The 13,977-nt window shown below is 43.9% G+C and overlaps 1 protein-coding gene across 9 annotated transcripts in view; it reads right to left on the bottom strand.

Moving 5' to 3' along the window:
• Positions 1-13,977, bottom strand: part of DPF3 (double PHD fingers 3) — a 180,244-nt gene that overhangs the window by 96,896 nt on the left and 69,371 nt on the right. For all 9 annotated transcript variants that reach the window (XR_012628869.1, XR_012628870.1, XR_012628871.1 and 6 more), the window contains exons 2-3: positions 11,716-11,876; positions 5,232-5,339 (exon numbers count right to left, since the gene is read on the bottom strand). Coding sequence is in view for 5 of the 9 variants with exons in the window: in XM_074867955.1 (XP_074724056.1) it covers positions 5,232-5,339; positions 11,716-11,876 (269 nt within the window). In the remaining 4 variants the exon portion in view is untranslated. The remainder of the gene's footprint in view (positions 1-5,231; positions 5,340-11,715; positions 11,877-13,977) is intronic.

Raw genomic sequence — 13,977 nt, 5'->3', positions numbered from 1 at the left:
ATAGTGAAACAACACTGCTGTCATGTAGTACTGAACAAGAACCAACGTGTGATTGTACAGAGATTGCTGAAATCGAAACTAGTCAATATTAATTGGCCTATCTGAGAAAAATTATAAAAGGAAATTTTCATTAAATTAGTGTTTTAATTTATTTTTAGGGTCTAGTATCTTTGAGTGACACTGGACATAGCAACTAGGGAAAGAAAAAAGAATACGGAACTTGGAGAACTGACCTCTTTCTGTGTTCTTGGGTTTGATTTCCAGCTCTACCACAAACCTCTGGTTAAACTTTCACAGTAGTTTATTATCTTTGTTGTTCATTTCTCCAGTTTGGAATAAAAGTACTTCCTTTGCTGTATTTGGACTGTAAGATCTGCTATAGTATATGACTACAGCAGAGAGTATAACAGGCCTTCACAATGACCCCCAGGATGATCATCTAACATGCTGCTTGAGTCTCTAGGTGCTATCATCTAAGTGAATTCTGTCCTTTGCTTTTTAATTCCATTTTAACTATCTTGGTGAAGTGCCCCATCTGAAAGAGCAGGGACCTCCACAGACATGCTAAGCACCTTCCACAAGAGTTGGGGACACTCATCGCTTCCCAGGAGAAACACAGTACCTTGTACAATCAGATACAGCCTCTACAAGGTAAATTGAGATGTTGAAAGAGATAATAGCTTATCTGTAAGGATTCTGTTCATTCATCCACAAGCACACTCCCATAAGTATATCCCATATGTCAGATTAAAAACAGATCAGGCATTGTTTAAGTGGCATCTAAAAATCTGTTATCAATACTTGCCTCAAACAATTCCACCATGGTTCATATTAGCAAATGAAAAAGACTTTTGTTTACTTTTACCTCTTCAACAGCTGGTAAAAAAAAAAAAAAAAAAAAAAAAGCCATTTCTGTAGTTCAGCTGACACTAGCTTGCCCAGAGATAAGTAACAGGACAGACACTAGCACAGGACACCAGCTCATTCTCACCACAGTAGCAGCACACACAAACTCTACTCCACACCCTCCAAGTGGGTGAGAAGGCTGCCCGCTGGGAGACCTCGCTGTTGGCTTTCAGTCCAAAACCAAAGGACAGCAGTGAATTGAGACAAAAGCTTTCCAGTCATATTCTTTACACTTACATAGCACGTGAAATAAAAGCTCTGTGTGCATGTATGTACGTATCTATATTTAGCCATCTTGTAAAACTGAAGTAGGACACTACTGATTTAAATTCCACCAGAGTTTTTGGCCATACACACCCTATCTGTTCTCATCTGCATAGCTGCAAAGCTTGGGTAATACCTGACTGTCAGCAGGGTTTACTGTAGGCAATACCACTTTCACAATATTGATACCTGACCTAACACAGAACCATGATACCACCCAGTACCACAAAAACACTAAGTATATAGAACAAGGAGCAATCAAAATTTCAAGGGGCCTTGGGTGTAATCAGGGATCTCTCTTCCACTTCTAACCCTCATCTTTCCAGCTGCTCTGATATTATTGAGGGCCAGAACCCTACTGCTTGCCTTTTCGGCACCTGCAGTTCAAGGTGGTGGTAGGAGAGTTGGAAATTCTCTTTCTTCTCCCATTCCTCTGGAAGAACAGGCTACCTAGCCCAGCCCAATCCTCTCCCTCACCCACTCCCAGACTCACAGACCTCCCATACACAGGAGCTCTGCTCTGCTCTTGCTCTTTTACTGGGCAGGAGAACAGCCAGCTGATGAGTGAGTGTGGAAGCACAAGCTGCTTCCAGCCCTCCCACTGCTTTGCGCTCAAGTGCCCAGTTCTGCAGAGAATCAGGTTTGCCCATACTTGGTTGAACAGAAGTCTAGTTTCATTAATATTATGAGAGTATCAACATCTAATAACTTTAGCATGCTGTACCTAGGCAATCACAGTATTAACATGTCAATAAATTGCCCATGACTGGGGATTTGTTTCAAATCTATACCACTATTCATAGGAGTCTTGACTGCTACACTATAGTGACTTGTGTAACAGCTCGTATCCATTACAGCAGTGAAAACTAGACTGCACTTTAGCCATAATGCTTGGTTCTGATGATATGCATATATCACTGAAAGATGAAGACCAGCCCATATGAAAGTAAGTGTTAGGAACACTTAGTGTAATTCCTAAAGGTCTGGTAATGATATTGACTGTATTGTCACCGAAGCAGTAAGTTTTGGCAATACTTTATTTCTACCGCACATCTATTGGATAGACTACTGAATGAGATGGAGGACAGTCTTAACATGAACATTAGAAATAGTAGTAACATGAACATTGCTAGTCCCTTGATCAAACAACCTTACTAGGGCAATCCATGCACCTAACTCTGAGTAGTGGCAGAGGAAAATAGACATCTAAAGGCTGCAACAGCAACACCTACTCCAGTGTTCTGATCTTTATGACTTTGGCTGCAACTATTCTTAAAACCAAACACTTCCACTTGAAACCAAATAAAAGCAACAGACCAGGACAATAAAAGCACCATGTTCTATTAAGAAGCAAGCAGCAACTGACCCCAAGAAAAACATTATAGTGCACTTGCATTTTACAAAAAACAGGAGACCATTGGAGCACGATTATTTTCTTTGTTAGGTTTTGGTATTACCAAATATGAAACTCTCACTCACTGAGTTGTGTCATGCACTACCTAAACCTGCAAGGTACCAACACTGCAAAGGTAGGTTGTAAGTCTAAATACTATATTATTACTAAATTATTTATTATACTCTTGAACTGCTAGCAAGACAATAGTATGATTCTACTTACTGACCAGCTGATGATTTACCAAAACAAAAATCCTAGGTCTATGTATCTCCTGAATTATGTAGAAGTCTTGAACGTCTGGATACGACTTAGCACTGTAATGAGCCACTCCAAAAGCCCAGATGCAGTCCAAGCAAGTATTCACATCCCTGGTGCCAATCCCACTGACTGCTAGATTGGCAGCTTTTGGAGCTAAGATCCCCTTCTGTGTTTGTTACAGTGGCAGTCTTACGAGAAGTATTCTAAACAGTTAATAAATGTAAAACATAATAAAACTAAGGTCTAGCCCTTACTCGATATTGTAGAATTGCATTGCTTTCATATGTTGTATAACGTACAACCAATTCAACAGCCTCCTGTATAAAAATCAGCTACTCGCATATTATCTGAGCACAAGCACTGTCTAGCTGCTGAGACCAGTTCTAAGCCATGACTAGGATATCCAAGCCCTAGGTGGAGTGAAACTATGGAAGATCTAGATTAGATTTCTTCCAAATTTATTTTAGATGTCCTACAGTTGTCATCTCTGTGCTTTTTAAGGGGTCTTAAATTGCCACATCTTTTCCCCACACAGTCATCTAATGTCTAACTGAGGAATAAAGAGGTCAACATAAGGTAGTTTCCTAGGTTCAGCACTAGGTTTTACCATGGTGTCTGCCTCCAAAACATGGAGTATTTCTGCCATCCATGTTGAAAATAAATTATACTACCTTTTTCTCAAATTGTCAAAAGCTACCTTTAAATGGAGAACCAATGTTTTCCATAGGTTTTATACTTTCAAATCAGAGAAGGGAAAAATCCCATTTTTGGCTAGTGAGTCTATTCTGGATATGCACAGATGGAGTGAAATTATTTTGTGGTGTAACCAATAAGGAAAGTTAATCACTAGATAGAAATTTGTTGGAAAATAGATTTAAATGGCAGAGCAATGTAACTTGCCTTATTTGGCTGCCACCGGCAACACAACAAAAGTAGCACTCCCGAGATGCAGAAGAGATGTTTATAGCAGGGAAAACAACACAGAGACAGACATGCTGAGGTCTCTTTATCTGATAACTTTGTGGTAATTGTCTTTCATGCCCTGTGGCATGTAGGATGCACTAATTTGGCATTCAGTGAGTACAGCAAAGAAGCATAATGCAAACAAAGAAGAGTCAAACTCTACACTACTGCTTTACCTTACTAAACTACCAAGGTGCAGCAGTGTTTGCATCATCACAAAGTCTGAGGTAGACATTTCTATGGGCAACATGATCCTCTTCCTAGAGTCCAGTCTCATTTCTGTCAGTGCACCTGACTAATTTCACCAGTCCTTTCTGAGCGGCTCTGCTGTGAGGTCTGGTTCTATTTGCTGGCTGAGATTTTTCCCTTGGTTTGAACCCAAACTGAATGGTTACAGGCATTTCTTCCTCTTGTTCAACTATCTGCTGACATCTCCTATATTGAAGGTAGGGAGCCTTCAAGAACTGTTTCTACCAAAATCAACATGAATTTTGCCCCTTGATTTTACTGGGTTTAGAACTTGTCTCTATCTCCCCTTCCTCTCTCTTCACCAGTTACTGCACAGAAGCAAAGCCATCAGTACTGCTGAGCATGGCTCAGTTCCCAGACACCTTCTTCTGTCAAACAGGTTTTTAAAATATTCTTAATTTACATTTTGGGGGTTTCTCCTGTACTTTTTATACTGGCAGTGTCTCACCTCTTAAAAACCACATACAGCTGTGAGAATGTGTGTTCCCTCTTTCTCATAATAGCTGACCCCAAAGACAGTAAGCCTTTATTACTAACTGCAGGGAAGAATGCACAACACTATGCTCTACCTGACACAGCTGTAGCTCCTCCACATCTGCTTTACAGTCACTCATTCAGCATCCAGACTCATCACTTCACATAGTTTAATTATGGGGAAAGAGTACCAAGGACAACAAGAATGAAAGAAGAATGGACTAAGGTACATATACAGGCATACAAGTGTGTCATATGCTCACTAATTTTTATTATTTGCTGTTTATAATCTGGTCACACCCCTGGTCTCCAGCCCCATTTTGAAAAATCTTACCAGCGTACTGTTCTACACACAGAGCGGTCTTTTTCACAAAGATTAGGCAGTTGATGCCAAAGTGAGATTTTGTATTAATAACACACTGAGAAAATAATTAGTAATGTATTGATCCTTTACATCCTTATGAATTTGCTAATAGAGGCAAGGATTCACCCCTACGGAAGGTAAATTCAACTCCCATTGCATTCAATACAAGTTGTACACATTTCTGTAAAGGATGAGTTGCGTGCAGAGGGTTTGGTGGTTATTGTTACAGCAAATCAAGTAAGATGCAAAGAGAAATGGTTGGAGAGGGACAAAGATAAAGTCCAAGGTCTAAATGCCAGGTTTGCATGTATGCCAGCTGCTCTGCACCACAGGAAAGAGAGGCAAAGAAATACTTACCAGGTTTAATTTCCAGCAGCTTCAGTCTGGAATCCTCAGGGGGATGCAAACGCCTCTTTTTACGCCAGCAACGTGCTGGGTACGTGTACAGCTGACCTGGGGCCAGGCCTGAAGATTAAAGGAAAAAAATAAATACAATCACATTTCAGTTTGTAAACCATGAGTACCATCTCTAGCGTCTTTGTTCTTGCCCTTCCAGTGTCTCCTTGTTGGAGGGTTCAATCCTGCAAATCATGAGGCAGAACTATGCACTCAAGGCATCCAGTGCTCCTGAGGCTCCTCAGCACCTCTTGGGATGAGGCCTACAGAGAATCTAGGTCTCACTTAGACACTTCACTCATCTCACTGAAATCAAAGCTGCACATAAATAATTTGTGATTTCTCCAGGGTAAATAGAATTTCAGGCTCTCCTGGGTCACAGGGGCGATGCCTCCTTCATGGACAGAGAAAGCCCCTTGGGAGAGAAGAGATGAAGTTCCAACATGCAAATCATAAGGCCCCGATGCACAGAGCAGCTCAGGAAATTTGTGTCTTCCAAATGGGAGCAAACCAAGATCTATGAGGTCTGGCTATTTGGACTCTGTATTTTTGCTATAATTTTGGACTTTTGTTGGAAGACAGATTCTTCATTCTGGTTATTAACTCCTCATGCCAACATCCTGAATGCAGGAGGAGATACAGCAGTGATGTTTATATTACTGCATGTTTATACTACTGCATGCTCCACTGAATCACATTTGACATCGCTGGCTTCTGAGCTGCCCTGGCTCTCCTGACAGACACCCCTTAGCTGACGTTCAAGCTACGCTTTGCTCTCTTGTATTCAGAATACAGCACGGCTTCATGAATGCATCACTACTAGCACACTGCCAAGTGCCTCAAAGTATCCTCAACTGCCCCAGATACTCATGACACACAGAAATTCCCAGCAAGACACAGAAACATTGGAAGAATTTCATTCTCTCCCCTGCCTCCCCCATCCACCAATTCTGCTTTGGCTCTTCTGCCCTTCTGCTGTGTCTTGAAGGGGCTACAGAGCATGACTGCAGTTCCAGACTCATTGCCCTTAGAAAACAGGTAAGACCACATAAGAGAGAGGACAGGAGTGGTATTACCCTATCTGAAACTATACTAACAGTGAACAGCTGGACAACATCAAGGGGGTACCAGTAAAGCAGGACAGCTCAAGGGCAGCAGGATTGCCCAAGAGTTCTCTCATCCCCTCTGAAGCAGCCAGGATAGTGTACCAGCTTGGGAACAAATCTGACTCACTGAACCAAATGAGGATAATGAAAAAACCAATATCCTGTTACTTGAGGAACAAAAAGAGAAAAGACACAACAAAACTATTCACCTCAAGGGAACAGGCTAATCAAATTCGGCAAGTGAAGCCTAAGCTCCTGCTTTGAAATATTTCAGCTGTTGGGAATGCCAGTTCAGACCCCAGGACTTTCCACCTACTTCCAAGGCCTTAGTGGATAAACGGAGCATGTACAGCACACTGCCTGGGTATGGCTGAGCGATGGAGTATTTGCAGGGATCCTGGCTGTTCCAGGACACAGAATGCTACTGAACTGGAGCTTTTCACATTCTGCTTTCATTGCTGCACACCTTGCTGGGCATTATGCCCACCCCAAAAAGGACACATTTCAGAGTGGGGTGCTTAGGACTGGTTTGGGAATAAAAATGTGAATAACTAGCATTTCTACAGAGTTTGGACACACTTCTTCATGGCACTTTGCAAACATTAACCACTGCAAACAATTGCTATTATGATGAGGTGGATTGTGCCTGGCTCTGATGTGAGTCATTAAAGAGGTGGAGGCAAGAAGCCTCACCCTTCCAGAACAGGTCCCGTGTAAGAACTTGCTCACAACATTGAAATGGTGGTTGGTAGACCAAAGCAATAGGACAGAGAATCAGCCCTCCATTGCATAGGCATCCACAGAGGAGTCATTTGAATAAAATAAGCACCACAGCTTTGAGCATTTGTCCCAGACACAGAGGAGCAAGGATCTACTGCAGTTTTGGGGGAGTAGCTGTTAAGGTGGGTTCAATTCTTGAGTGCTCTCATATGAAATACCAGTTCTGGATTCAGCCAGGACAGTGAAAGTGCTGAAAGCCCAACAAGAAATGAAGCAGGTATACTTGAAAAGACAGAGGTGGGAAAGCCTCTTCCCTAGAGGACCCATGGCCCACTCCAGGTGGCAGATAGATCAATAAGACATGGATGATTTGACACCCATCTCTGCACCCCCTGAAGTAAGCTTTCTGTTCCTATTCACAGTACCCTTGCTCATTAATACACAGCCATCCAATGAACTTAAAACACATAGCAGACCTTCACTTGATCCAAACCCATCAAATGCTACCTTCAGTTCTCCACCCTGACCCCCATCTATCACTGTGCTGGCCCACATGAAGTGTGGATCTTCGATTGTTTACACAAAGGAGGGGCAACAAGGAAAATGTCAGTTCTGAATGCTTCAAATCTAGCCCCTCCACAGTCAATCTCGCAGTGCATATGGAAATAACGCATATACAGGTCTTACTGTCTTCTGTCCTGGCTCAGTTGTCTCTCCCTCTGGTGCCTTATAGGGCAACCAGAGAAGGTTCCAACCATTTGCTTATAGAGGAAATAGCAGAACCTGCAGTGAGTTATGTTGTTTATCTCATTAGTGTAGGAGAGTCATAACTCAAAGCTGGTGTGAAAGGCCGGGGGAGGAGGGGAAAAGAAGGAGGGAGTTATGTGCAGTATTGTGTGAAATTAACCCTGAACTGTTTATCATGAGATGCAGTTTTCTGACTCCTTTAACAAAGAGGACAGCAAGAAACCAGGTTAATATGCTGAGATCCTGACTCTTCTTTCTGTTTTTCAAGCCCTCCGTAAGTGAAAAGAAGTCCTGGAGCTTTGCCATTTGTCTTTACAGTTTTTCAGGTTAGGGATAGTAAATGGCAGTGAACACAGCACACAAGACAGATACCAGGGTGGTTGGCAGAGAATTTTCAGAGCCCTTCAGTATGGACATAAGCACATTGTATACAGCCTGAAAACAGGCATGCTAAAACTGTAGAGGGATGCTTTGACCCACCATAATACTACAAGAAATAGATGACGCAAAGACACCCAAGGGAGCACTAAATAGGCTAATAAAAATCAGGAAAGAGGAGAGCAAATATGGGGGAGGAGAGCTGCTTCATTTCACACTGATTATTCTAATCCGAAATAACAAAGGCATCAGATTTGGTGGCCAATGCAGATGCAGGAGGCTTGTTTCACTTAAGACTCTCTGTGAAGAATATTCCACCATTAGTCTCCACTGCAGACCTGCAGGAGGAATGTCACAGATCAAACAGTTTACTATCAGAAGTGAGGAGAGAAAGATTTGCACAATGAATTTGCTCAAGGTAGTCCAGAGAGCTTCTGGCTGAGCAAGGCGAAGCATTAAGACCTCTTGGTTCCTGGTGTTATGCCATACAACTGTTATGATGATTTCTTCTGTAAGTGCAGAGACACCAGCGAGACCCATACAAGACTATCTGTGTCTATCTTTGTAACAGATGTCTTGCCAAAACATTACTTGTGGGTATAGTGGATGTATACCTGCTTATGACTGCGTTGAAAAGGATAAAAATAGCAGCACCTTACTCATAACCAGATGCTACAAGAACAGAAATTCCTTGGGTAAACGGATTAGCAAAAAAAAAAAAAAGGAAAAAAAAAAGAAAGCTAGTTTTGCCAAAGTATAATCTCTTAGGAATGGGGAATTTTCAGCTGAAACAAAAACCCAACTGTGGTCATGAAGCAACCTACAAAAGAAGGGTTAGCCCAGAACCTCAGACAACTCCCAGCTTGTAAACCACATTCAGCGGTCCCAGACTACCCCAGTAGTTTTGGCAGCTGAAACATTCTCAGGGTATTTTTAAAGCTGGTAAAACACCTGTTGCTTCCTGCACCAGAAGTGGCTGCATTTTACTTTAGAAGTTTTCTGATGGTACTGCAGGACAATACTAAATCTACTTTGGATATTCTAGGAGTAGGAGCAGTACAAGGATCCTTCCCTCAGCATATCCTAGGAAAGGAAGAGAGAAAGTTTCAGCTAAGCAGTCTTCAGAAATGGCAATTGCTTTCTTAGCCCCAGGAGGGGAGGGAAATATCCTATGCGTTCCTTCCACTCCACCTGGTCAGTAGAGGAGGTAAGAGCAGGCTGCACCTTCCCATAATTCCAGATCTGGAGTTTTGGGGCTTTTTTTCAGTATGGTTTACAGAAACTGTCATGTGTATATGCACACATGTGCATGTCGTGCTTCCGGTGCCCATGCACCCTAGCCCCCTCCCTGCCTGGATTCTCTGATCTGCACTGAAAAAAACAAAAAAATGGAAACGCAGTTTGGTGCTGTCAAAAAATCTGCTCCCTGAGCTAATGGTGGGTCAGATACTGAACCATACCCTAGCAAAATTCCCCCTGGGGTTCCAGAGTACTTCAGTATGAGTAGTATCTCCAGTCTTTGAACTGGTGACTGTCCTTTGCCTTTCAAACAAGGATTTCAGATGGATTTACTCTAACAAAGGAAAGACTGACCAAAGTCTACAAAAATAACAGTGCTCTTTTCCCTTGAGCTTCACTGAGCTGTGGAACAGGCATTAGCCAAAGCTCTTTAAGAATCATAGAATCATCATAGAATCATAGAATGGTTTGGGTTTGAACGGACCTTAAAGACAATCTAGTTCCAACCCCCCTGCCATGGGCAGGGACACCTTCCACTAGACCAGGTTGCTCAAAGCCCCATCCAACCTGGCCTTGAACACTGCCAGGGAGGGGGCAGCCACAGCTTCTCCGAGCAACCTGTGCCAGTGTCTCACCACCCTCATAGTAAAGAATTTCTTCCTTATATCTTATCTAAATCTACCCTCTTTCAGTTTAAAGCCATTACCCCTTGTCCTGTCACCACATTCCCTTGTAAAAAGTCTTCCTCCAGCTTTCCTGTAGCCCCCTTTAGGTACTGAAAGGCTCCTCTAAGGTCTCCCCAGAGCCTTCTCTTCTCCAGGATGAACACCCCCAACTCTCTCAGCCTGTCCTCACAGGGCAGGTGCTCCAGCCCCTGATCATCTTTGTGGCCTCCTCTGGACTCACGTGAGCAGGTCCATGTCGTTCCTATGTTGAGGGCCCCAGAGCTGGACACAGCACTGCAGGGGGGGGTCTCACGAGAGCAGAGTAGAAGAGGAAGATCACCTCCCTCGACCTGCTGGCCACACTTCTTTTGATGTAGCCCAGGGTACGTTTGGCTTTCTGGGCTGTGAGCACACATTGCCAGGTCATGTTGAGTTTCTCATCAACCAATACCCCCAAGTCCTTCTCTTCAGGGCTGTTCTCAATCCACTCATCGCCCAGCCTGTATCTGTGCTTGGGATTGCACCAACCCATGTGCAGGACCTTGCACTTGGCCTGGATGAACTTCACAAGGTTCACACAGGCCACCTCTCCAGCCTGTCCAGGTCCCTCTGGATGGCACATCCCTTCACTCCAGTGCATCAATCACACCACACAGCTTGGGGTCATCAGCAAACTTGCTGAGGGTGCATTCGATCCCACTGTCCATGTCACCAACAAAGCCGTTAAACAGCGCTGGTCTCAACACCAACCCCCGAGGAACGCCACTCGTCACTGCTCTCCACTCGGACATTGAGCCATTGACCACAACTCTTTGAGTGCGACCATCCAGCCAATTCCTTATCCACCAAGTGGTCCATCCATCAAATCCATATGTCTCCAACCTAGAGACAGGGATGTTGTGTGGGACAGTGTCAAAAGATTTGCATAAATCCAGGTAGATGACATCAGTTGCTCTTCCCTTACCCACCAGCACTGTAACCCCATCATAGAAGGCCACCAAATTTGTCAGGCAAAATTTACCCTTAGTGAAGCCATATACTGTGCAAGGTCCACGCAAGGACATATACCAGCTTCTTGCTGCACCCGAGGAAACTGCAGCTCCAGATATCCAAGTAACTTGTCCAAAGCAGAACCAGGAGTTATAGGTATATTTCTAACCATCAGAACAACGTTCACGGCAATAACTGGACTCTCCTTCATTTTACCTCAGCTTTATGCCCTTCCCAATATAAATCCTTATTTTCAGCATTCATCCGAGAAACTCCCACCTCCATTTCTCAACCCTGAAGATAATTCTAGTCCTGCTTAGTGTATTCTGCTACAGACTGGGATCAATAGCATTAAAAGAGCTACAATGATGTGGCCTTAGAAACTACCATGTCAGGCTCTTCTTTGGGTAGAGAGAGAATAATTAGTATGAGCTCTCTGCAGTTACCAAAGGAAATCCCCTGCAGGCACAGAGGTTTAGGCAGCTTCTCTTCTGTGTGGCCTGTAGCAGGTTTGAGCTCGTATTAATTAAACCCCATGAGGGCTCAGTGACCAGCCCTTCATACATGCACATGCATACACAGACACAACCAGCTACCAACCTGGTCCCCTGTGCCTCTTCTCCATCCAGATGTAGCAGTTGTTCTGAGCTACCCCAGTTTGTGAATCCAGGAAGGGAAGGCGGACGCTTCGCTCAGCACACAGCCGAGAGTTGTAGCTGCGACAGTGCTCAATTGCTTCTTTGTAGAACTGGTCCCCGAGTCTGCCAAAAGAGATAGAGCAGAGACTAAGAAAGATTGCACTGCCCCCTCAAACAAGACTAGGAAAAAGGGGACATAAGGTTGGTTTTAAAATGGACAAGCAGAAAAACTTTCCCTGAACACATGCAAAACTTGCTGACACGAGACGCTGCTGAAGCAGATCATGCAGAAAGTGCCACCAAAAGATCAGACTCTCAGGAACAGGACACAGATCTTTTCAGTAGTGCCTAGCTACTGAATGAGCAAATGATGCAACCACACTGGCCCATGACCCTGGGTCAGGCAACATATACACCACGGCGAACTCATTCTATTGTTTCTCTTTCCCCCATAGTTTGTCCAGCCAATTCAGCAAATCAGTCATGTCAATCCTATGTTACAGCAACTCCTGCAGCATATTTTGAGCAACCAGAAAGCCAGCCAAATTTAGAAGAACCTCAGTCCAGCATTTCTGGTGTCAGAGAGCCTATAAGAGCAAAGGACATAGTCCTCATATTGCGTGCTTCTGAGGCATGAAAACACACCCCTTTAACAACTAGGGCCATGTCTGCAATGGTCAGACTAGACATTTTGTCATAACCTTTCCAGAGGCTTCCCCAGTCAAGCCTGAGGCACCAACAGCAGCAGGCTACAACAGTGACTGGTAAGATCCAGCATGGCAAATGCTGCTTTCCTCTGGAGCCCAGTGGGAGGAACAGTTCTAAAGACAATGTCACTTATTTCATAAGTAACTATTTGTTCAAAAATTCTGTAGAATCTTCGTCTTCCCTTGAGAAACGTTTAAAAACTCTGCCTGCTGGAGATTACCAAAATCCTCACTCCATTTTCTTCTAAACAGGGAAAAGCATCAAAGTAAAGTTACCCTGAGGACACAAAGCAGCTGTCACACTGGAGCACTGCAAAGTAGGTGGGCCACACTGCTGAACCTCATTCTTGATCTATTGTCAAGGTGAAACTCAGTCGTGACATGAATAGCTAGGAAAGCTACCCATTAGGGGTAAGTTCATTAGAAAATAGGAGCAGAGTGATATATAGCATAACTTGCTCTGACTCTGATCTTCATTAGTGTGCAAAAAGAGTATAGCATGCACAGCAAGGGAGCTGAAGGGATGCATGCACAGAGATAAAAGAGGCTTCCTTTCCTGTTCTATTAGTTTTCCCTGCTACCCTCTTTCGTAGGCACAACTGGCATTTTAAAAGTATACTCCTTTTGCACACCTCTGAATGTCAAATCAGTGCAAATTGCTCTGTTTTACCATCTGTGACTTTTTTCTGACTCACATCTTTTAAGTCACTCCTCAGTTGCACCTTATGACTTCCATGTCAGTCATACTCTTTTCCCCTGGGCTGTTCTGGCCCAATATCCTCTCGCTGACAGGGGCCAACAGCAGACGCTCAGGGCAAATACAGAGGGAGGCACCTGTGGTTCCCCATTCTCACTTCTGATAATCAGAACTTCACTTCCCCAAGTCTTAGGTTACCCAGTGGTGGGAATATTATGTTTAAGAGACCTTGACGAGTCTTTCTTCCATGAATTTATCCAACCAACTCTTCACTCATTTATCTTTTTCATACCTAAAATGTTGTGGGGTGATGAGTTCCACAGCTGAAATACAATTCATGTGAAAAAAGCATTTCCTTATGCTTGTTTTCAGTCATATCTCAATTATTTACAAGTCTGTTTTCTCACAAAGCTTCCATCAGGTCATTTCTCTAATGAGCAGAGGGTATCCAACATAGTGAGCCCTTGGATGTGGAACAAGCACCGTGGCTAGATGCTGGAGCCCACCAGCTTCCTGCTGCCCTCCGCCACTCTGACTTCAGCCACCTCATTTCAGTGTCCCCAAGGGAGAGAAGGGGGCAGTCTCCCACAAGCAGGAATTGCACACAGGAGTCAGTACATCCTTTGGCTATGGAGACTTTCTAAGGGTTGTTCAGTGGTTTCGTGCAGCAGTGAACATCTGTGAACGTGGTGCCTCACAGCCCAGTCCCCCTCCGCTGACCAGCAGCTTCTGGGCAGCAGCTGGTGTGGGGATCTCTGCAGGGCAGCTGAAGGACAGAGCTCTCTGAACTGTACAAGCAAGCAGAGGGCAGAGCCGTGGG

Source organism: Strix uralensis, chromosome 4 (assembly GCF_047716275.1).
Source record: "Strix uralensis isolate ZFMK-TIS-50842 chromosome 4, bStrUra1, whole genome shotgun sequence".
NCBI lineage: Eukaryota > Metazoa > Chordata > Aves > Strigiformes > Strigidae > Strix > Strix uralensis.
Note: the sequence above shows the minus strand (reverse complement) of the source record. Positions and strands in the feature narration are given on the sequence as shown.